The sequence below is a fragment of the Schistocerca piceifrons genome, chromosome 6, assembly GCF_021461385.2.
Source record: "Schistocerca piceifrons isolate TAMUIC-IGC-003096 chromosome 6, iqSchPice1.1, whole genome shotgun sequence".
In the NCBI taxonomy this organism is placed as follows: Eukaryota; Metazoa; Arthropoda; class Insecta; order Orthoptera; family Acrididae; genus Schistocerca; species Schistocerca piceifrons.
Genome location: NC_060143.1, coordinates 574,484,686 through 574,508,937, shown reverse-complemented (window position 1 = coordinate 574,508,937; position 24,252 = coordinate 574,484,686). Strand labels below are relative to the sequence as shown.

The following is a 24,252-nucleotide window of genomic DNA, read 5'->3' as shown; positions in this document are numbered from 1 at the left end:
TTTCCCCCTAAGGTAAGTCTTTCCGCTCCCGGGATTGGAATGACTCCTTACCCTCTCCCTTAAAACCCACTTCCTTTCGTCTTCCCCTCTCCTTCCCTCTTTCCTGATGAGGCAACAGGTTGTTGCGAAAGCTTGAATTTTGTGTGTATGTTTGTGTTTGTTTGTGTGTCTATCGACCTGCCAGCGCTTTCGTACGGTAAGTCACCTCATCTTTGTTTCAATATTGAATAATACCATAGTTGTAGTAACTGTTATGGTAGAATGTGGAAGCTTTTATTGAGTGCTTTTAACTTTCAGCAGAGCTGTCTGAAATTTAGGCAACATATGGAATAGCAAACCACTTTTTGTAACTAGTGACAAGCTCATTTTGGCCAGTGGTTTAATTTTTCAGATTTCCTTTTTTCTATAACGTTCTGAATCAGGCCTACGTCCACATACATTTTCTGCAAACAATCATAGGGTGAATGATTGAGGGTACATTTTACCACTACTACTCATTACATTTCCTGTTCCACTCACAAATGAAGCCAGGGGAAAACAACTGTTTATATGTCTTTGTATGAGTCCTAATTTCTTTTAAGTTATCTTGTGATCCTTATGTGCAATGTGTGTTAATGGCAGTAGAAGCATTCTGCAGTCAGCTTTTTATGCTGGTTCTCTAAGTTTTCTCAACAGTGTTTCTCAAAAAGAACATCACTTTCCCTCCAAGGATCTCCATTTATGTTTCCAAATCACCTCCATAACACTTGTGTGTTATTTAAACCCACTGGCAACAAATGTAGCAACCTGCCTCTGAATTTCTTCAGCGTTTTCCTTTAATCCTACCTGATGAAGATTCCAACACTTGAGGGCAAGAATAGCTTGCACTAGCATCCTATAGGCAGTCTCCATTACAGATGAACCACATTTTCCTAAAATTTGCCCTATAAACAATAATTGATCATTCACCTTTCCTACCACAATCCTCACATGCTAGTTCCATTTCAAATCTCTTTGCAACATTACATTCAGATATTTAAATGATGTGACTGTGTCAGGCAGGACACTAGTAATTATGCAATTGTTTCTTCTACTCATCTGCATTATATTTTTATACATTTTGAGCCACTTGCCATCCATCACACCAAGTAGAAATTTCAGGGGGGGGGGGGGGAAGGGGGGGGAGGGGGGGGGAAGGGGGGGGGGGGGGAGAGAGAGAGAGAGAGAGAGAGAGAGAGAGAGAGAGAGAGAGAGAGAGAGAGAGAGAGAAACAGCGGCCCTAACACTTCCCTGATGATACCCTCATCTCTGATGAACAATAAACTGGGTTCTGTTATTCAAGAAGTCTTAGAGCCTCTCACATACATGCGAACCAATTCTGTATGCTCATATCTTCATTGATAGTCTACAGTGGAGTACAGTGTCAAATACTTTTTGGACATCTGGAAATAATGGAATCTGCCTGTTGTCCTTCATCCATAGTTCACAACTGAATGCTCCCCCCTCCCTCTTTGTCCTGAAGTTTCAACTGGCCCAAGCCACTTTTAAAACAAATGACACAAACTAACAAGTAATCCATATTCAACTGTTACAAAAAATTACGAAACTGTAAGCCCTAAATATTAACCACAGTTCTCAGCAGTCTCGCCTAAAAGGATCATTTATGATAATCAGTTTCAATTAGGACTAGCTGCTCTATGGGAATAACCCAACTCAGCAACAGCTTTGTCTACATCTGATTATACAACACTCAAAATATTAAAATCTTAATCAGTGTGTAGCCACATTAAAACACTTAACTCACCTTGCCTGAACTGGCAATAGCCATTTAAATTGCAAACTACACACAATGTAAAATAAGATAAATTTACCTATGGTCTAAAGATTATACAAACAACAATACATGGAGTTTAACTTGGTGCTTCACCACCTTTGAATCAATTTGAATCAGCACTAGCCATTTAAATTTTCGAACTGCACAAGCAGCTTGTTGTTGTTGTTGTGGTCTTCAGCCCTGAGACTGGTTTGATGCAGCTCTCCATGCTACTCTATCCTGTGCAAGCTTCTTCATCTCCCAGTACCTACTGCAACCTACATCCTTCTGAATCTGTTAAGTGTATTCATCTCTTGGTCTCTCTCTATGATTTTTACCCTCCACGCTGCCCCCCAATACTAAATTGGAAATCCCTTGATGCCTCAGAACATGTCCTACCAACCGATCCCTTCTTCTAGTTAAGTTGTGCCACAAACTTCTCTTCTCCCTAATCCTATTCAATACCTCCTCATTAGTTATATGATCTACCCATCTAATCTTCAGCATTCTTCTGTAGCACCACATTTCAAAAGCTTCTATTCTCTTCTTGTCCAAACTAGTTATCATCCATGTTTCTCTTCCATACATGGCTACGCTCCATACAAATACTTTCAGAAACGTCATCCTGACACCTAAATCAATACTCGATGTTAACAAATTTCTCTTCTTCAGAAACGCTTTCCTCGCCATTGCCAGTCTACATTTTATATCCTCTCTACTTCAACCATCATCAGTCATTTTGCTCCCCAAATAGCAAAACTCCCTTACTACTTTAACTGTCTCATTTCCTAATCTAATTCCCTCAGCATCACCCGACTTAATTCGACTACATTCCATTATCCTCGTTTTGCTTTTGTTGATGTTCATCTTATATCCTCCCTTCAAGACACTGTCCATTCCATTCAACTGCTCTTCCAAGTCCTTTGCTGTCTCTGACAGAATTACAATGTCATCGGCGAACCTCAAAGTTTTTATTTCTTCTCCATGGATTTTAATACCTACTCCGAATTTTTCTTTTGTTTCCTTTACCGCTTGCTCAATATACAGATTGAATAACATCGGGGAGAGGCTACAACCCTGTCTTACTCCCTTCTCAACCACTGCTTCCCTTTCATGTCCCTCGACTCTTATAACTGCCATCTGGTTTCTGTACAAATTGTAAATAGCCTTTCGCTCCCTGCATTTTACCCCTGCCACCTTTAGAATTTGAAAGAGAGTATTCCAGTCAACATTGTCAAAAGCTTTCTCTAAGTCTACAAATGCTAGAAACGTAGGTTTGCCTTTCCTTAATCTTTCTTCTAAGATAAGTCGTAAGGTCAGTATTGCCTCACGTGTTCCAGTATTTCTACGGAATCCAAACTGATCTTCCCCGAGGTCGGCTTCTTCTAGTTTTTCCATTCACCTGTAAAGAATTCGTGTTAGTATTTTGCAGCTGTGGCTTATTAAACTGATTGTTCGGTAATTTTCACATCTGTCAATACCTGCTTTCTTTGGGATTGGTATTATTATATTCTTCTTGAAGTCCGAGGGTATTTCGCCTGTCTCATACATCTTGCTCATCAGATGGTAGAGTTTTGTCAGGACTGGCTCTCCCAAGGCCGTCAGTAGTTCTAATGGAATGTTGTCTACTCCCGGGGCCTTGTTTCGACTTAGGTCTTTCAGTGCTCTGTCAAACTCTTCACGCAATATCATATGTCCCATTTCATCTTCATCTACATCCTCTTCTGTTTCCATAATATTGTCCTCAAGTACATCACCCTTGTATACACCCTCTATATACTCCCTCCTCCTTTCTGCTTTCCCTTCTTTGCTTAGAACTGGGTTTCCATCTGAGCTCTTGATATTCATACAAGTGGTTCTCTGTTCTTCAAAGGTCTCTTTAATTTTCCTGTAGGCAGTATCTATCTTACCCCTAGTGAGATGAGCCTCTACATCCTTACATTTGTCCTCTAGCCATCCCTGCTTAGCCATTTTGCACTTCCTGTTGATATCATTTTTGAGACGTTTGTATTCCTTTTTGCCTGCTTCGTTTACTCCATTTTTATATTTTCTCCTTTCATCAATTAAATTCAGTATTTCTACTAGCCCTCATCTTTTTACCTACTAGGTCCTCTGCTGCCTTCACTACTACATCTCTCAAAGCTACCCATTCTTCTTCTACTGTATTTCTTTCCCCCATTCCTGTCAATTGTTCCCTTATGCTCTCCCTGAAACTCTGTACAAGCTTTGGTTCTTTCAGTTTATCCAGGTCCCATCTCCTTAAATTCCCACCTTTTTGCTGTTTCTTCAGTTTTAATCTACAATTCATAACCAATAGATTGTGATCAGAGTCCACATCTGCCCATGGAAATGTCTTACATTTTAAAACCTGGTTCCTAAATCTCTGCCTTACCATTACGTAATCTGTCTGAAACCTGTCAGTATCTCCAGGCTTCTTCCATGTGTACAACCTTCTTTTATGATTCTAGAACCAAGTGTTAGCTATGATTAAGTTGTGCTTTGTGCAGAATTCTATCAGGCGGCTTCCTCTTTCATTTCTTAGCCCCAATCCATATTCACCTACTACATTTCCTTCTCTCCCTTTTCCTACTACCGAATTCCAGTCACCCATGACCATTAAATTTTCATCTCCCTTCACTATCTGAATAATTTCTTTTATTTCATCATACATTTCTTCAATTACTTAGTCATCTGCAGACCTAGTTGGCATACAAACTTGTACTTCTGTTGTAGACGTGGGCTTCATGTCTATCTTGGCCACAATAATGCATTCACTATGCTGTTTGTAGTAGCTTACCCGCACTCCTATATTTTTATTCATTATTAAACCGACTCCTGCATTATCCCTATTTGATTTTGTATTTATAAGCCTGTATTCACCTGACGAAAAGTCTTGTTCCACCTGCCAGCAAACTTCACTAATTCCTACTATATCTAACTTTAACCTATCAATTTCCCTTTTTAAATTTTCTAACCTACGTGCCCGATTAAGGGATCTGACATTCCACGCTCCAATCCGTAGAATGCCAGTTTTCTTTGTCCTGATAACGACGTCCTCTTGAGTAGTCCCCACCCGGAGATCCGAATGGGGGACTATTTTACCTCCGGAGCTTATACAGACACATTACATTTTAAGTTTAACACAGAGCTTAGATGTCTTTAAATTCTACAATGAATTTACCAATTTGAATCAGCAGTAGCCATTTCAACTTCAAACTTTTTTTTTTAAGTTTGACCCTTTCCTGGAGGTAGCACAAAAAAAATCATTTTAAAACAACTTCATGGCTCTAGTGCCATAAAACTAAGCACGTTAACAATTTTCTGAGCAATGATAGGTGCTTAGGAATTTCAGTTAAAAGCACTAATGAAGACTGTCTTAACAGGACATCCTGAAACATAGGTCTCAATCGACACAGCACATTAAAACAATACTTGCATTAACCAATGCCTTCAACACTGATGACATCCAAGTCCAACCAGTCAAGAAATGATACTGGCATTAGCTGCTTGAGGCTTAATCAGACATAAGGTTATGACTTGTCAACGAATATGCTCTCAAATCCTTCCACCTAATAGGTGGAATGTTTTAAAAGTATTCAATGATAACAATTTAAACATAAGCATGGAATTTAAGGCTAGACATAAACCATTTTACTGCCACAAATTACTCTAAAACAATGAATATCACAGTACTAACAGAACATGTTAAAGATGGCTGTAAGATCTAACAACATAGAATTTTCAACTAACTTGGTCTAGCCACTCAAATAGCAACCAATATCTCAAATACAAAATTTCCTTTGCTAAAATAGTTCAGCAGCCTATGTTGCCCCCAAACATTTAGCTTGAAAAAATGAGAAATAACAGCCAGTAGACAATGACTAAAGCCACAATGGACAGTTTATCAGGTCTTCAGCCACTCTGCATTTTAGATGTTTTTAAGCACACGACTCAGGAGCATACTCCAAAACAGCCACATTTCTAGACAAACTAGCACAAGATTCTGCACAGCCTGAGCCTCTCAGCACTTGACATAAGTTTTATGAAAAATAGCGGATAAATTCTCCAGGAACAATACTTGATGATTTTACCATGAATCTACACCCAGTAGTTCCCACTCCACACTCCCAAACCTTTGGAATGCCAACTGCATTGGCTCATTTTGTCCTCGTCAAACAGAAGTGCACCACGCCCTGCTGCTCTAGATGAGGGTTTGTTTGTGCACTCCAGAGTTCACAACCCAGCTCCACTGCAGCATGTCATGTGTTGTGTACTCACTCACCCACTGCTTGCTGTGGTTCCTGCTCTCACTATCGCACACCACACTCCTCCTTAGAACACTGTCCCAGCAACATCACGTGTTAATGCTGAAACTGTCACTGATGTGAATGATAGCTAAAGAACTCAGCAGCATGCATGAACAGTATGTTGCATGAGAAAAGGGCAAGCTGAGTTTATATGAGCAATGATTTCTAAAACTGTGCTGATTTGTGGACATAAGCTTTCTGGTCTCTAGGAAATTTATTATATTCAAACTCGGAATGTATCCTAGAATTCTACAGTGAACCAATGTTAGGGATATTGGGTTGTAATTATGGATGTCCGTTCTTTTCCTCTTATTATAAACATAAGTCAGCTGCGTTTTTTCCAGTGGATTGGGAGTGTGCACTGGGTGAGAGATTCATGATGAATGCAAGCTAAGAAAGGGACATTGCCATAGAGTACTCCTTGTAAACCCGAACTGAAATTTCATCCAGATCTGGTGACTTAATTGTTTTCAACTTTTGCAGCTGTATCTCTATACCAGGGATGGTTATTGCTATGTCATCCATACAGGACTCTGTGTGGTAGTCAAACGACAGTGTGTTTTTACAATTCTCCTGTGTGAATGCTTTCTTTAATGTGGTCCATGATTGACTGGATGGAAGCCTGAGACCCAGTTAGCAATTTTACATAGGATTAGAATTTTCTGAGGTTCTCATCCAGATATTTTGCTAAGGGATGATGGTGGTAGTTGTATGCTTCATCTGTAGATCTTCTCATAGACACACGAATGTCTACTAACTTCAGTCAGTCATTTGATTATTCTCTTTTGAACTGAGAGTGCAACAGCCCTTGATTCCTCAACATTTTTGGAACTGTTGTGTAACCACAGTGGGTCTTTTTTAGTCATTAATCCACTTACTTGGCACATACTTGTCCAGAGCGCAGTTTAAGATCTGTTTGAACTTTGCCGATAATTCCTCTATGCCCATCATGCTGAAACTAAATGATTGAAATTCATTGTATAAATGAGATACTAACAACTGCTTATCTGCTCTTTCTAACAGAAACACTCACCCAGCCTTCTTGCTTAACTTTCGTAAGCATAGTCACTAGGATGGCATCATGTTCATTAATCACTCTCTCTATGCTGATGCTATTGATAACGTCTGGCCTATTTGTAGTTACAAGGTCTGAGACATGTCCATTCTATTTGGGCTGCTAAACTATCTCCTCAAGACAGTTTTTGGAAAACATGTTCAAAAGTATGTTGCAGGATTGTCTGTCTGCACCCTATGCAATGAATCCATCGATCTCCCAGTCTGCACTCAACAGACTAAAGTTGCCTCCAACTATAGTCCAATCCATGAACAATGGCAGTTCACACATGTTGAAGCACGGACAAAGATCACATTGTTGATGATTCCAAGCAACAACTGCTGTATGCACATGCACTTGCTTTTAGCTTGAAGAAAGCATATATCCTGCAAATTACGTCTCTCAATTGCTTATGTCGAATGTATCACTTACCACCACCATCAGTGATGACAACTGGCAACAATTGGAATAAAAATTCACTAAAGAATTCGCTATGATCACATTTAATGCTCACATTAGCCACGGCATTCAGAGCAGAGTGCTCAGAATACTACTGATCGCTTATTGCTGTTGAAGAGTGCATGACATAGATGCGCAGAACAAGCCTAAACTTGACTGCCATTGTTTGTGACTCCAACTACAGTATTGCATGATCTGGTCATTTACACACTACTGACTGTAGGTTTTTTTGAACGACTCTAGAACTATCACTGTCTAATCGGGTAGCTGATATGTATATTCTTCCGCATTTGCTGTTGTCTCACTCTAGTTTTGTGGTTTATTACGCAGACAGGATTTAAATGAGATAGCAGCAAACACGAAACAATACATGGCAAAATGTTTATATTCGTATTATTCTTATGGTGAAGAGAATACTGCATGTGATTCACAATTTATAAAAGTTCCTATTAGCAACCATCTCTTCTCACAGATAGGAAAAAATTCAGAACGTAGAGTTGGCCATATTGACAAACATTCTAAACATTCTTGCCAGTCGGGTTTTCGTAGTACATTGAAATGCTGCTACATTCAAAGATGAACAAAACGGAATTTGTATTTGCTTCGTTGGATAATGTATGAAAATGCAGTGGTCGAAACTTGGCGCGGAGAAAAAAAAAGCTCGTCTTCCATCTTTTTTTACTGACGCTGAGGTTTTGGCGCCAGTATTTATCTTTGTGCCTACAAAGCATGCCTGTGCAGCGCTACATATATTCGACGGCAGAACTAAGTTGTGGCGGCACCCTCCGACATTTTTAAGAACTTCCGCTTGCTTTGCACACGATTCTAAGCCGCAGGCGGTTTTTTGGATTACAAAAACCGGAAAAAAAGTGCGGCTTAGATTCGAGTAAATACGGTAGGGAGTTCTTCTAGATTCCTCACTTAATACTGGGTCTTGAAAGTTTGAAAGCAGGTTTTAGGGAGATAATTGGCATATATCTTCAAGAGTCTATCAATTCAGGTTTTTCAACACTTCTGTGATGCCCTCCCGTGGATAAAACAAACCTGTGACCTTGTGTGCTGCTCTTCTGTATATTTAATATACCCTCAGAGTCCATCTAGTAAGGATCACACACACTTAAACTATATTCTAGGACTGGTTGCATGAGTGTTTTGTAAGCAATTTTCTTTGAGGACTGACAGATCTGTTGACAGGATACCGGGAAAATTCAAATTCTGTGACCTGCCTTACCTGTGATTGAACCCACAAGATCATCCCATTCCATAGGCTAACTGACTGCTGCACTTACATATTTGTAAAAGTTGATCAGTTCCAGTTGGGATACTTCTTTTCGGTGTTTTATAAAGAGAACATTTTTAAAATTCCTAAATGTTTAAAATAGGTTACAAACTGTTATGCTATTTTAAAATATAAGTATTATACAAATCTGACTGGCTGTTTGTCCAGATTTTTCAGCTTGTACATCATTACAGATACTTGCATCCCCTACAAAAAGCCTGAGCTTACTATTAATGTTGTCTGCAAGGTCGTTAATATATAACATGAACAGAAAGGGTCCTATTGCCCTTTCCAGGGGCACACTTGGCAGTACCTCTGATAGTGCTGTCAGTTCTCAATCCAAGATAAAAAGCTTCAGCCTCTCTACCAAATAATCCTCAATACAGATAAAATAGTGTTTTATACCCCATATAATACTATTTTTCTTAATAATTGTTGGTATGGTACAAGTCAAATGCTGTCTGGAAGTTATGATTTACTGCATCCACCTGAATGCCTTTATCTGTGGTTATTTTGTGTGTACTACCTCATTAGGTCTAAGCTCAGAATATGTTCTAGGAGTCTCCACAAGATGGACATCAATGAGATTGGATAGTAATTTAATGGATGACTTCTGCTATCTTTCTTGTAGGCATGTGTGAACTCGGCTATCTCTTGATCACTGGGCTTAGTTTTAGTTCAAGGATCTGCAGTATATTATGTTAAAATTGGAGCTAATTGTTAAAATGGCATTAACTCAGTTGCAAATTCTGCATATATATTGACAGAGATTCTATTAGGCTTTGGAGTTTTGTTTAATTTGTGCAGGTTTAGCTGTTTCTCAAAGTCACTGACACTAATATTCATATCACTTATCTTTGCAGTGGTGCAAGAAGTAAAGAGGGGTAGAACATCTGGTCTGTATTTAATAAAGGAACATGTGAAAATGAAGTTCACTGTTACTTATTTCACTTTGGTATCCTGAGTTTCAGTTCCTGCACTATCCATGAGTGCCTGGACACTGTGGTGGGGATGATGGTTGTGTGCTACTTGTAGAAATGTGCCAAAATATGGCAGAGACAGGATGGTGGGTTGCTAGTTTACCTTCAGGAAAGCTTTTCTGGGGGAGGAAAAAGAAGCAGGGAGAGGTAAAGGACTATGCAGGTGAGTTGACTGGGTAGAAGTTATGTTTAAGTTTGGAGTGGGAGTACAGAAGGGGAGAAAGGCTGGTGGGGGACAAGCAGAAGTGTTGGAATTGGGATACAGAAGTGAAGTATACATTGCAAGGAGAACTACACTCCTGTGTAGTTCAGAAAAGCTGTTGCTAATGGGAAGAATGCAAATAACATGGGCTGTGAAGCAGCCATTGCAGTCAAACTTAAAGTGCTGCGTAGCAAGCTCAGCAGTTGCGTGGTCCAGCTGTCTCTTGACAACACTTTAGTGGTGAATGTTAGTGTGGTCAGACAGTGGTCACACTCACATAGAATGCTGCACAGTGGTTGCAGTTAAGCTGGTAGACTACATGGTCACTTTCACAGGTGATGCTGCGTTTTATGACATAGGATATTCCTTTTAAAGTACTGGAGTAGAGGGTAGTGGGATGATGTACGGGACAGATCCTGCATTTGGGTTTTCTATAGGGATGCGCACAATGGGGCAAGGACCTGGGAGCAGTGATGGAATAGGGACAGAAAAGGAATCTGTGTAGGTTGGGTAGTGGGTGGAATACCACTATAGGAGGAGTATGGGGATTTATAGGGAGAATGTTTCTCATTTCAGGGCACAGTGAAAGGTGTTGAAAACCCTTGCCGAGAGTGTGATTCAGCTGCACCAGGCAGAGGGTATGTGAGGAATGTTAGGTGACTGGTAAGGCAAGAATAGAGAGATGTTTCTGGACAAGAAAAGGAGAGTACTTTTGGTCAGCGGAAGTGTTGGTGAGCACCTCAGCATATCTGGAGAGGAACTACTTGCTACTGCAGAAGTGGTGTCTATATTTTGCTATGCATTGCGGAAAAGACGTCTTGATGTGGAATGGGTGGCAGCTGTTGAAATGAAGGTATTGTTGGTAGTTGGTAGATTTGATATGGACAGAGGTACTGATGCAGCCATCAGTGAGATGGAGGTTGACATAAAGGAACGTGTCTCATTGGACTGAAGAGGACTAGGTGAAGAAAATGAGGGAGATGGTGCGGAGTTTCTGGGGTATAGTGGATAGGGTGTTCTCACCCTCTGTTCTGATCATGAAGATGACATAAATGAATTTGAACAAGATCATGGATTTGGGATTATGGGTGGCTAGGAAATTTTCCTTTGCATGGTGCATGAGAATGTTGGCATAGGATGGTGCCACACAAGTGCACGTGGCCTTACTACAGGTTTGTTTGTAGTTGATACCTTGAAAGGAGAAGTAATTGTATATGAGGATGTAGTAGGTCATGGTGAGCAGGAAAGAGAGTGAATGTTTGAAATAATTAGGATACTGAGAAAGGTAGTGTTAAATGGTGGCAAGGTCATGGACATTGGGGATAATGATGACCAGAGAGATAATGTCGACTGTGATGAACAGGATCCTGGATGGTAAAGGAACAAAACATGTGGAGTGTGTCTATGCATAGCTGTATATTTTGTTTTACACCTGTGATGCAACAGTCACTATTTTCTGGAAATCATTTTACATTGATGATGAATTAGATGGGCTGCCTGCAAACCTTAATTCTGCTCTCCGGGTCTCAGTGTAGAATGTTTGTTTGAGACCTGTAAAACTGGTGTAATGGGAAAGCTTCCAGTGATGTTCACCACAAACATTTATTATCACTATAAACAATATGATGACAGGTCCCACATGAAATGGTTGTTCACAGGCATGCAGTTTCACAACCTTACAGAACAGCATGATACCGGAAGATACAGTGCACTTTTTTAATTGAAGTTGGACATGAACATACTCAAGCTGGTATCAGATTACACAGTTAGTACACACAGCAAGTTTCATAACAGTTGATGATATTGCATAGAATTGTTTATAGTTGATACTGACCAATAAAAATTATATAGACAGTCAATAAAGTTTTTCTGGGTTTGTGACCTCATTGTCAATATGTAAAATTACCGATGTTTTGGTCACTTGCAGGTGACCTCCTTCAAGGTGTTTTTCTTTGACTGTGACAATGGCCATGGAAGCCTACTTTTGGATTTAACAATATAGACAGATTAAAAAATGTATGAGAGTTTAGGAATAAACAAAAGATCATACAGCCATTTGAAACAGCCGTGTTCGGAATAACATTTATGAACACAAGTGCCATCTTTAGATTTATAATTATTCATGAAAATTTATGCATATTCTTAATAGCTTCATTATTCAGTTCATAAAAAATAGGGCAACAAGAGTAAAGTGGTACATTAAAATCTGGAATCCAACAGGCATAATGGTACAAATAGCAAAATTAATTTTGGGTGAATTCAGACTTTGATTACAATTATTTCTTCAGTTAATTAGTTTCAGGGAAGCCAACACACAGTTCTATAAAGTCTAGATGTTGCTATTCTAATGACTGATATCAATATATCCAACTTGACTGATGTAGATTAGCTCAAAGTTTCCTATCTTGTATAGTAGTAAAGTTTTCAGTTGCTTCAAAACTTGTAATTAACATGATTTTAAGCAAAACTAGTTACACAAACAGAATTGCTGCATTGAAAAGAAAAGTCTAAATAACACATATAGGCTAAGTGAGATGAAGTCTGAGTGAAGTTTTGACAGATTCATGTGTGTGATACATCGGTTCAATGTGCATAACTAATTTTAAAGTGAAAAATGTTAATTATTATTAGTATTGCTGCAATAACAGCACATGGAAGATCTCAACTTACTTTGTTTTACATGGAGTCTCCCATCATGAACTGTTGTACCTATATATCTATTCAGTGAACATTTAATTACTACTTCAAGCTTGAGTCATAGTTCTTCTGCATGCTTCTGTCCAGAGCTAAAGGTTTCAAATTCATATTTTAGACATAGTTCACTGAACATATAAAGCTATATACATTTTCTAGTTTCCCTTTTTATTTCAGTAAACATTGTTGTTACAACCATCTCATGGTCAATGATAACAGTTTCAATATGGACATGATAAAAGTGGTCAGGTCCTAATCTGCTAAATGCTGTTTGTTCATTGCTGATTGATAATCCAATTTGCATTGTTACACAATCCTATTGTAAATCTATCCAAATCAAATATACCTTGAATATGAAGGCCATTAGAATGATTAACAAATCTTTGTGTGGAGATAAATGAAAAAGATTTCTACTCAACAAAAATTTTTGGTTCATCCTTCTTCAATAGTTGTTCTTGGTATTTCAGTTGTCTAGGGAATGATTCCTTGCTGCAAGATGTTCATTGGTTTTTTTGTATGTGATAACATGCTGTAAATTAAATGCTTCAGATTTCCTGCTGAAATAATCCTCAAATTTTATTATTTTCTACAGCATTCAAACATTGCTGACATTACCTACATGGTGTATAACTTTGTTTCCGCCGACAGTGGTGAGTAGTGGTTGAAAGAAACAGATCGCAGACATCAGGCAGTTAACATGGACCTCAGTCAACATAACCTCATTCAAACATTAGTCAATTTGTGTCTGCATCATAAAGTTGTTCTCGATTGAAAATGTCAGTTTACAAGCCTAATTCTCGTCATTTGTGGGAGGTGTTACTGTTTTGTTTTAATATGAAGAAAAAGCAGCTAAGTCTCATTGAATGCTCTCAAGTATGTATGGTAAGGACGCTATAAGTGAAAGGACATGTCGTGAGTGGTTTCAACACTTCAAGAATGGTGATTTTAATGTCATAGACTGGCATAGTGGTGGAAGAGAGAACGTTTTCGAAGATACAGAATTGGAGACATTGCTGAGTGAAGACTCATGTAAAACTCAAGGAGAATTGGCACGATTAGTGGGAGTGACACAGCAAGCCATTTCAAAATGTCTCAAGGCTATGTGCACGATTCAGAAAGAAGGAACTTGGGTCCCATGTGAGCTGAAACCAAGAGACGTTGAATGGCGTTTGTGTGTTTGTGAACAGTTGCTTCAGAGATAAAAACTGAAGGGATTTCTGCATCGCATTGTGACTGGGGATGAAAAATGGGTTCATTATGATAACCCTAAATGCAAACAATCATGGGGATGTCCTGGCCATGCCTTCATGTTGATGGCCAAACTGAATAGTCTTGGGTCCAAGATCATGCTCTGCATTTGGTGGGACAAGTTCAGCATCCTGAACCATGAGGTGTTAAAACCAAGTGAAACAATCACATGCGCTCGTTATTGAACACAATTAATGCATTTGAGCAGAGCATTAAAAGAGAAATGGCCGCAATACTTTGAGAGGCACGATAAAGTGATTTTGCAGCACAACAATGCTTGACCCCACGTTGTAAAAGAGGTAAAAAGTATTTGGAAATGTTAAAATTGGAAGTTCTACCCCACCCATTATATTCTCCAGACGTTACTCCCTCTGAGTATCACCTGTTTAGATCAATGGCACATGGCCTGGCTGACCAACACTTCCGATCTCATGAAGAAGTCACAAATTGGATTGATTCATGAATCGTTTCAAAAGATGAACAATTTTTCCGACGCAGGGTGCATACACTGCCCAAAAGATGGGAGAAAGTAGTGGCCAGTGATGGAAAATACTTTGAATGATACATGTGTAACCAATTTGTTTCATTAAAGCTTCAAATGTTGGGGAATAAAGGGTGGAAGCAAAGTTGTACACCTTGTATTTTACACAGTTTCATAATTTTTATAACATACAGGTATTAGCATGTTTTCTGCACACAGTCCAGAATGGAACTGTTGAAAAAAAAATTGATTGCTCACAATAAGTGCTCCCAAGTATTAGTGTGTTAACTTTTACATAATTTCCCCAAAAGTTCCCTAGTCATACTGTAATCATTGGTGGAGACTAAAATCATCTGGCAGTTAATTGGGAAAATTACAGTGTTGGTAGTGGGAGGGTGTGATAGAGCTAAAACAAGCAGAGAGAGAGTGTAAGAGCTAAAACAAGCAGAGAGAGAGTGTAAGTTTAGGTCATATAGAGAGGTAATTGCAGCTTTGATTTATTGGGAAGACTCTACTGTTGTTGACATGCAAAAGAGACAATTAATAATAAACCAGATAAAGCAGTCTTCTTAATGGTTAAACTTACTAAAGACTTAAAGGTGCTGTTACACTACTTGATTGTATATATAGGGCTAGTCGTAGAAGAAAATAAAGTTGAATAATTAAAATTTGTTTGTTTGCAGGCATTTGGCTGCAGTAGTTGTACACAATGAAATCACCACACCACAGTACTGTAGCATGGTGCTAGAGGTGACAAAACAAAATGGTGGGGATAAAGTGACATATCATGTGGTAATTAGTTTCAGGCAGCAGCAGAAATATTGTAGCAGAGTTGGGTCAGTTCTGGTGGCTAAAACCAAAACATCAACAGTCTACCTGATGGTAGGCCCTAGCCACACGACATTTCATTTCATTACCTCCCTTTCCTGTTCTAGTCACGTATGGTTCATGGGAAGAACGACTGCCGGAAAGCCTCCGTGCACACTCGAATCTCTCTAATTTTTCATTCGTGATCTCCTTCTCCTCAGGAGGTATAAGTAGGGAGAAGCAATATATTCGATACCTCATCTAGAAATGCACCCTCTCAAAACCTGGACAGCAAGCTACACCGTGATGCAGAGCACCTCTCTTGCAGGGTCTGCCACTTGAGTTTGCTAAACATCTCCGTAACACTATCATGTGTACCAAATAACCCTGTGATGAAACACACAGCTCTTCTTCGGATCTTCTCTATCTCCTCTGTCAACCTCACCTGGTATGGATCCCACACTGATGAGCAATACTGAAGTATAGGTTGAACGAGTGTTTTGTAAAGGACAAGCAGCCAACATATGGTAGAAAAACCATCCTCATGGAGTACTCTGTTTCTTCTGGCTGTTCTGGAGCTGTAGTGCATGCAGGTTTAAATGCACTACAGATCTGCTTATCGGAGTACCCATTTTGTAGAAACTTGGAGTGGAGGTGGCTAAGCTCTGCTGATATGCTACCCTCATCAGAGATAATTGTGGCCCTGTGAATGAGAGTTCGCAAAATGCCACTGCATTGATGTGGGTGATGGCAGCTCATAGCTCATAAATGTAAGTCAGTGTGAGTTGGTTTGTGAAACTCACTGTGACCCAAGGAACAATCTACCTTTCTGTAGACCAAGACATCAAGAAACAGGATCTCTCGATTTTTCTCCACTTCCATTGTGAAGCAAATGCTGGGGTGGAGGAAGTTAAGATGTTCCAGAAATGCAGGAAGCGTTGCTCCTCCATGTGGCCAAACAACAAAGTCAGCAGTGTTGAAACCTATATGGAGATATGATGACACTGATGAAATGGAATCATTTGATTTGTACCATGGTAGCATTCTGTTAGATTTTAACATCGTTCAGTTTCTAGTGATTTTGGTTTTTGTGTGCTTGTAGCCATTCCAACCCCTTGCAAACAGGTTCAGTAAAAAAAATTAAAAACAGAATTACATACAACAAGAATAAGCTAGTTTTGAGGGATTCCTACTATAATTTGGATACACAGAACTATCTCTATAATTATACATCAGCAGAACTTACATTTACGTGGTATCTAACTTGAATCAGTTGGTAAGTCATAATTCTTATGTAGAGCTTTCCTGACACCATGACAACCACATCCCTAACCACTAGAATAAAAGCACTGGCTGTAGATGAGTGGAAGTGATTTTTTTTTTTTCCGTGGGGGGGGGGGGGGGGGAGGGGTGGTGTCTTTTATTGGATTTCTGAATTTATGGTTTTTTATTTTGTTTATTTAAATAGATAATGTCTACCAAAATCAGATTGGAATAAATTCACTGACTGTGAATAACTTGGTGCCAGCTGTATCAGGGACAGATATTCTATGTGTTAATAACATATGAAAATTTGTGCCAGACCAAGACTCAAACCCAGATTTCCTTCATATTGTCAGCCATCACCTTAACCACTTTGGCTATCCAAGCATGCCTCCCACACCACTCCAAACTTCTATATGTTACACTAAGATCAATGATGAAACTAAGAGACAATGGTATATGGATTTCGACAGCGTGACATATAGGAGTTTGGGTCAGTCTGGGAGACATGCACAGATAGCCTGATGGTAAGGCGACCAGTTGCCATAAGCAAAAAATCCAGCTGAGAGTCACAGTCTGGCACAGATTTTCACAAATCATCTGTACCTAATACAGTTGATGCCAAGTTATTCACATTCAGTAAATTTATTTCAAGTTGTATTACTAGTGCGGCTCAGATTAATGCCAATTATAAGTAAATCTCAGCATCACAATACAGTTTGCAGCATCTGAAGACTATAAGTGCATTGATCATCAAAAATGGGTGCATAAAATGGAGGGTATTTTGCCCCAATTTGTTTTATCTGTCCATTATAACTTCACAGTCTTGGACTTTGTTATTTGTTGTACATTTACAACATGGTCATAAACAGTCTAAGCCTGTAATGGTGTTGCAGGGTAGATTACCAAGGAAAAAAATTCTATATGTTGCTCCATTTCCAAGTTTGAAGTTAGCCAGTCAGACTGTTAAACAAACAAATTCAAGCAGCCCACCAGAGGTGGTGTAACCAAACATGTTCCTTGTGCAGTTTCCTAAAACCAAACAAGAAAGCAATACAAAAGTTGGTCATTGGATGGTAGTAATGACTGCACTTAAGCCAAAGGCCAAGCAGTCTCATGCACTATCATCTATGCAGTGAGAACAATTGGCTGTAATTGTACGTGGCACACCACTTGAATTTGCATGCACAATGGTCTGACTGGCTAACTTCAATGCTAATTAACTCAGAACTGGGACAATGTGTAGAATTTTTTTCTTGAAAATTATTTCTCAGCACAACCTACAATGCAACAGCCTTACAAGCTTATCAGACCATTTCTGAGGACGCTGTATAATTAATATATACAAGAAGCTGCACATTTACCAACATTCATACTGCAGTATATTAAAGTGGAAACAACTCAGCTGTACATCCAAAAGCACGTCTTCAATCACCCTGAGACAACCAGGAAATCAAACTAAATTCAATTATGTAACTTTTATTTTTGTAATTAGAATTATCTATCTCCCACACATGAATTTGTTGTGTGCCTTTAATTGATTTCTGAATGTTAGTGACATGGTACCTAACATTCATAACATTCGACTATCCGGTAAAATGGTGACATGCTCTTAAAGTCAATACACAGTTGTTGGTGTTCTTGAATAATAGTCAGTTCAACTCCTTTATACAAGAAGCCAGACTGCAAGCAGCAGCATATGGTGGCAGAGGCAACAGGGTGGGGGTAAGGAGGAGGTTGGGGCAGGGAAGGAGAGGGATAGTAAGGTATGGATGAGGGATGGTGAAGTGCTGCTGGGGAGTGTGCAGGCCTGCAGGGATGAGATGGAGAGAGGGTAGGGCCACTAGGTTCAGTCGGGAAGTTAGAGTGTGGGGGAGAGAAGGGGGAGGGGGATAGCGGAAAAGGGGAGAAGTAAAAAGGCTGGGTGCATTGGTGGAATAGAGGATTGTGCAGTGCATTCCAGCTCCCCAGCAGCACTTCACTGTTGTCCGCCCCTACTTTGCTATCCCTCCCCTCGCTGCCCTAGCTTCCTCCTTACCCACACCCAGTTGCCTCTCCCATCATGTGCTGCTGCTGCTGCTGCTGCAGCTCATAGTCTGGCTTCAGTTGCCAGAGACTGTCGTCATCTCTCTCTCTCTCTCTCTCTCTCTCTCTCTCTCTCTCTCTCTCTCTCTGTGTGTGTGTGTGTGTGTGTGTGTGTGTGTGTGTGTGTGTGTGTGTGTGTGTAATTTTGGTAAAGGCGTTATTATGACTATTATTATTTTATTGCCACTGCTAAAGCAAATTTATTTCTTTATTTTACAGATTCCATTGAAACTGGCTCCTAAAAATGGAGGGAACAGCAGCTTCAACCTAGCATTAAACCCTGCATTCACTTCAGACTGAAACACAGAAGATGAAAGTATGGGGAGTTGTAGGCAAATTCTTGTGGACATTATGCCAAGTTGTATGGCTTGCACTGAGATAGGATATGTGCATCTTATTGATCTCAAGTTCTAATTTAGTCATGTGAAACCAAAGAGCTATTAACATTCTTATTCTGAAATGTTTCTTCATAGACAACACATAGAATACTGTAGTTTGTTATGTTCTAATGGCCTAAAATGGACAGACAATGGGAATTTGCTACATGAGCTGTGCAAATTCAGCAACTGTAAATAGGGAGATGTAAATCTGTAGCAACAAAATCAAAAATTATTACACGATTTGTGCATGGTCAGTCCTATCTCATCATATTTGTACATTTGAGAGTCTGTTCAGTATTATAGCTTTGTGTTGTCTACAAAGTTTGAGAAAACAGCAACTGACTTTTAAACTAGAGTGTGTGTGTGTGTGTGTGTGCATAAGTGTATCAGTAAGTGTGATGAAAGTTTCATTTCTTTGAATAGCGTAATATGTAAGAGAATTTGACAAATGAAAGACAGAAAGAATGTGGAGTAAATTGTTCAGAACTAACTGTGAGTAATAAGATTTAGTCACTTATCACACTAAATGTTTATGCTATTGCAAATGAACAGTAAAAGACTCATGAGTTTCCACACTAGAGCCTTTTTTCCTTTGATCTAGAAGACAAAAGCATACAGAAAAGATGCATTTAAAAATAGCCAAAAAAGAATAAAATTATTGACATCTGCATGCTACAAGAAAATGATTAATGCTCCATATTCTCACAGTCTGTAATGGAAAAAAAATCTCTCCAATTCGGATTTAATAACCAAGTTTCCAGTTTTACACTCCATCTTTTATATTGCCCTGAAAATTCTCCTTATGCTTTGTGGAGCTGAAAATTAGGTCTTTTTTTTCCCAATGTTTGGTTTTACAGGTGTTTCATCATTAACAGCTTATACCTAATAGGATACAGTTATTTTGAAATGCAAACAATCCCACTGGATAAACATCCGCAACTGAGCATTATAGCCAGAGGGTACCCCCCCCCCCCCCCCCCCCCTCCACCCTCCACAAATACTTAAATACTTAAACCAGGACTATTTTCAGGGTATTACATGCCTGTCATTGAGTGTGATACTGCAGATGAATAAGAGACCAAATCTAATAATTTTTACACACAATAGTACACTTGAGGCATATGGTTTTCCTTTTTGTTTTTTCATGTGTACTATAGCATTCATAAAAATTATTATTAGCTTTGGCCTGATGAAGGGCATGTAAAATACACACACGCACACACGCACAACCGTGCGCGCGCACACACACACACACACACACACACACACACACACACACACACACACACACACACACACGACACTTTCAGTTGCTCAAAAATCAGTTGTCTCACACTGCTGTTGTATATATGTGGCATCCATCAGCCAATTATATGAGAGTATTTGTTTCCCCCATTTTTTGTTGTTTTCAACCTGGGATGCCCATTATTGTGTAAGTCAGAAATTCATCAGGAAAGTCATCTAGGATCCAAGAATAGACAAGGCAAATGGAAGGGGATTAAATTTTGGTCTTCGATAGCAGTTTATATCTAATATCTGACTAGTATTTTCCCCCTTTCTGTGCCCCTGCAAGAATAAGATTAATAATAATAAGAAGAGTCCACTTCTCTCCACGTTTTATTATAGATTTTGAGCATGCAATGAAGTTTTCCACCATAAATTTCAAAGTCCAAGAGGTCTTCTGTTTACCTCACTCTACCATAACCCTGTACCGAGCTCTTCAAACACAATTTCCTTTCACCTGTAGTGTTCAGCTGTAGCCTTATTTATGAATGTCACCATGTAGGTACTGTATACGAGGCACTGAGAAATTATATCAACATTCTTTTCTTTCAAATCTGCATACCCACAGCCAATAACTGGACAACCCTTAAAACTCTTCCAAAAAGTTTCACTGTTGCAATATAAGAATAAAATTCAGGATTCATCTGAAACAGCATCCAAAAGTAACTGTTAACACATTTTTTTTTAAACTAACAGTAACATTGAAAATCTCCTATAGGCTTGCTAAATATATGGAAGTTCTCGTTTCCTGTTTGGTGACAGGGGGACTTGAATTTTAAGAGCTCAATATTCATCTTTGACCTGTCCTCTTGTGTATCTGTTATAAATGCACTAAGATGTTCAGTAAGATTGGCATTTGAAACATTTGTAAAAGTTTACACAATCATCACATTAGCTACATTCCAGCTTTGAAGCTTCCTCTCTTTTGCTAATTTCTATAATAGTGACCAAATTTTATTCATTAATTACAACACTTCTGTATCCAGATTTTATATTCATCATGTTCTTGCTATCATTCTTTATTGTATCTAAATTTAATTTTAGGTTATACATGTCAAATAATATTTAAGTTTGAATTACAAAAACTTTCAGGAGATATAAAGACAGTCATAGGTATATCAGAAAATCAAGTATCAATTGTGGAAGAAACAAACTTGATTTTCACACTTAAGTGCTTGTAACTATACAGCTGGTGAAAGCACACCAAAGTTTGTGCAAGGAATGTCAATTCTAAGAGAGGGACCAAAGTAATCATTTTATAAATCTCATATTTGCTTATTATATTAGCTAAAAAACTGGATCCAACTGAACATGTCTCAAAGGTCTAATGGTACTGACTAACTGCTGTGTCACACTCAGCCCACAGGCATCACTGGATGCTGATATTGAGGGGCTTGTGGTCAACACACTGCCCTCGCAACAGTTGTCAGTTTGTGAGACAGTAGCCGCTACTTCCCCATCAAGTGTCAACCCTGCAGCAATGCCATTCGCATTATATTAGCTAATCAAGAACATAACATTATAAGCCAACTCCTCTGCTGTGCTTAATTCACAATCCCATGATATAAATATCACTTTTATCTTTTCCTGTAGATGATGATATACCATGCACACTTGAATTTCAATCAGTGATTATTTTCTTAAATCAGTTTTGATAAACTGCTTTAAATGTTCAGTAGATTTTGAGAAAAATAGAATTCAAAGAACCTTGTTAGTCTAAAGGGCTGCTTTAATTTACTGTCATAATTTTATACATTGTAGTACAAATAATAATGCTTTAATTTAGAGGAAAGTATCATTCAACAGTTAGTTTGCTTTTGTCATATCCATGTCATTTAATTGATACATATTTCATAGTCAGATTTTATGCTGCAATGTTATTGAGTATTTTGCTACTGTGTTAAATTGTTCATACTTTGTGCAATATTAAATTATCAGGCTCAAAGATGGTTGAAATGCTAATAAACAAATATAATACAATGATTTTTGTTTCCCCTGATCTTCACAAATGTTGCTCTTCCCCAACCTATCCCTCTTTTCTCCCTGAGCTAGAAACTAATAGTTCCAAAAGATAGGATTAGTGTTTTCACTTTAAACTGTATTTATTGGTAGCATTGCAATTTCACATCCAGGAGGTAAGTATTTGCAAGCCGTTCTGTCTCTCTGTAATTTTATAATGCAATGTTACCTACTCATATTTCCTACAACAAGCTCTGGAGCCTGTTTTTTTGTACTTCACACTCATTTTCTCCAGAAATTTTTGCCCTTCTATTCACAACTTCTGATTTTAAATCAAAATGAACAGAGCACTGTATTTATCGTTTCATGTAAGTACTGAGTTCCACTTCATTTCCAAGTATCAGCAAGAGTAGTAACTTAGGTAACAATGTCTTGGTAGCTATAGAAGTATAAATAAAAATCACAGCATTAAAGGATGAAAAACTTATTTAATATATGGAGTAGTAGTGAAACAAGAAATGCTTTTCAGCATTTAGCACACTTTCATTTTCTCATTACCTTTCAGCTCAAGAGTAAAGAAATATGTGGAAATTTTCTGCAATCTGTAACGCTTTTAGGACTGATATTACAAGTGTCTTCCTTTCCATATGATGAAAGACCTGTGAAGTAGTAACAATTTGCTACTCTTTTTGTTTGTGTCTGTTAATGCAACTCTCTACAAAGACTGTCCTGAGTAAAGAAAAAAGAACATTTGCACTTCCATACTAATCCTTTTGCTAAAGCATAGTACTTGAAAAAATATATACATATGAACATTTTGGATGATTTCATATCCAACATGTCTCTGTGAACAATATACTAATGAACTAATGAACTAACAGTACTTAGCTACTGTTTTCATTTGTAACTTCAAACAAAGTATTTACATAACTTTACACAGACAACTATCCTGCTGTCTATATACTTATAAAAATCAAGATCTGTCCAATACAAATATTATAACAATGAAACCAATCAATTATTGACAATATTATTTCACTGGATAGATCAAACATCTACTCGCCAAGCAGTAGTAGAATACACACACAAAAGATGGTTGAAATTGGCAAGCTTTCAGAGCCAATATCTCCTTCTTCAGGAGAAGGGTTGAAGGGGAAGGAAAAGGGGTGAAGGTAAAGGACTGGAGTGGTCTAGGAAAAGGGGGTAGATTTTGGGAAAGTCACCCAGAACTATGGGTCAGGGGAGACTTACTGTACCCCTTTTCCTAGATCACTCCTTTTCCTTCACCCACCTTCCTTCCCCTTCAACCCTTCTGCTTGATGGAGCTGTTGACTAGGAAAGCTTGCCATTTACAACTGTCTTTTATGTGTGTGTTCTGCTTGTGCTTGATGAGTAGATTTTTTTATTTATCCAATTAAACAATACAGATATTAGAGCAACAAGGAATTTACATTCCCGAGTTCAAATATTTTGATAAATTGTGGGAGATGTGGCCTAATAGAGATTCTACAATGGAAAAACCAGGATGGAATATAACAATATAATGAAATGGATAGTTGCTACTCGCCATATAGTGGAGATGCCAAGTTGCAGAAAGACAAAAAAAAGAGACTGTCACACAATCAGCAACTATCCTTTTCATTATATTGCTAATAGAGATTCTATTACTTTGCGTTTTGAATGTAGGAGGATTTTCATTTTCACCCAGCAACTTTTATAGACTTTTGCACCAGAATATAAAATTCTATTCTGAATTCTAGAGAGGGATGCACAGTCTATGTGACAATTATTTCTGCTTCTAGTACTGTGATTTAGTTTCTGAATTCTTTCCAAAGTCACTCCTGTTAGTAAGCACAAATATCATTGTAGGTTACATGTACTGGCATGTAAGTGTAAGAACCCCTTGCTCACTGCAGAGGCTTCTGCAAGATGTTTGGCTTTCCATATGAGATTCTTATTCCATGCTTCTGTAGAATTA

The 24,252-nt window shown here is 38.5% G+C and overlaps 1 protein-coding gene across 1 annotated transcript in view; it reads left to right on the top strand.

Moving 5' to 3' along the window:
* The window catches only part of LOC124803064, a 102,563-nt gene extending 80,301 nt beyond the window's left edge, over positions 1 to 22,262 (top strand). The window contains exon 7 of the mRNA XM_047264191.1: positions 18,871 to 22,262. Within this exon, the coding sequence (XP_047120147.1) occupies positions 18,871 to 18,951 (81 nt within the window). The 3' untranslated portion in view covers positions 18,952 to 22,262. The remainder of the gene's footprint in view (positions 1 to 18,870) is intronic.
* The last annotated feature ends 1,990 nt before the right edge of the window (positions 22,263 to 24,252 follow it).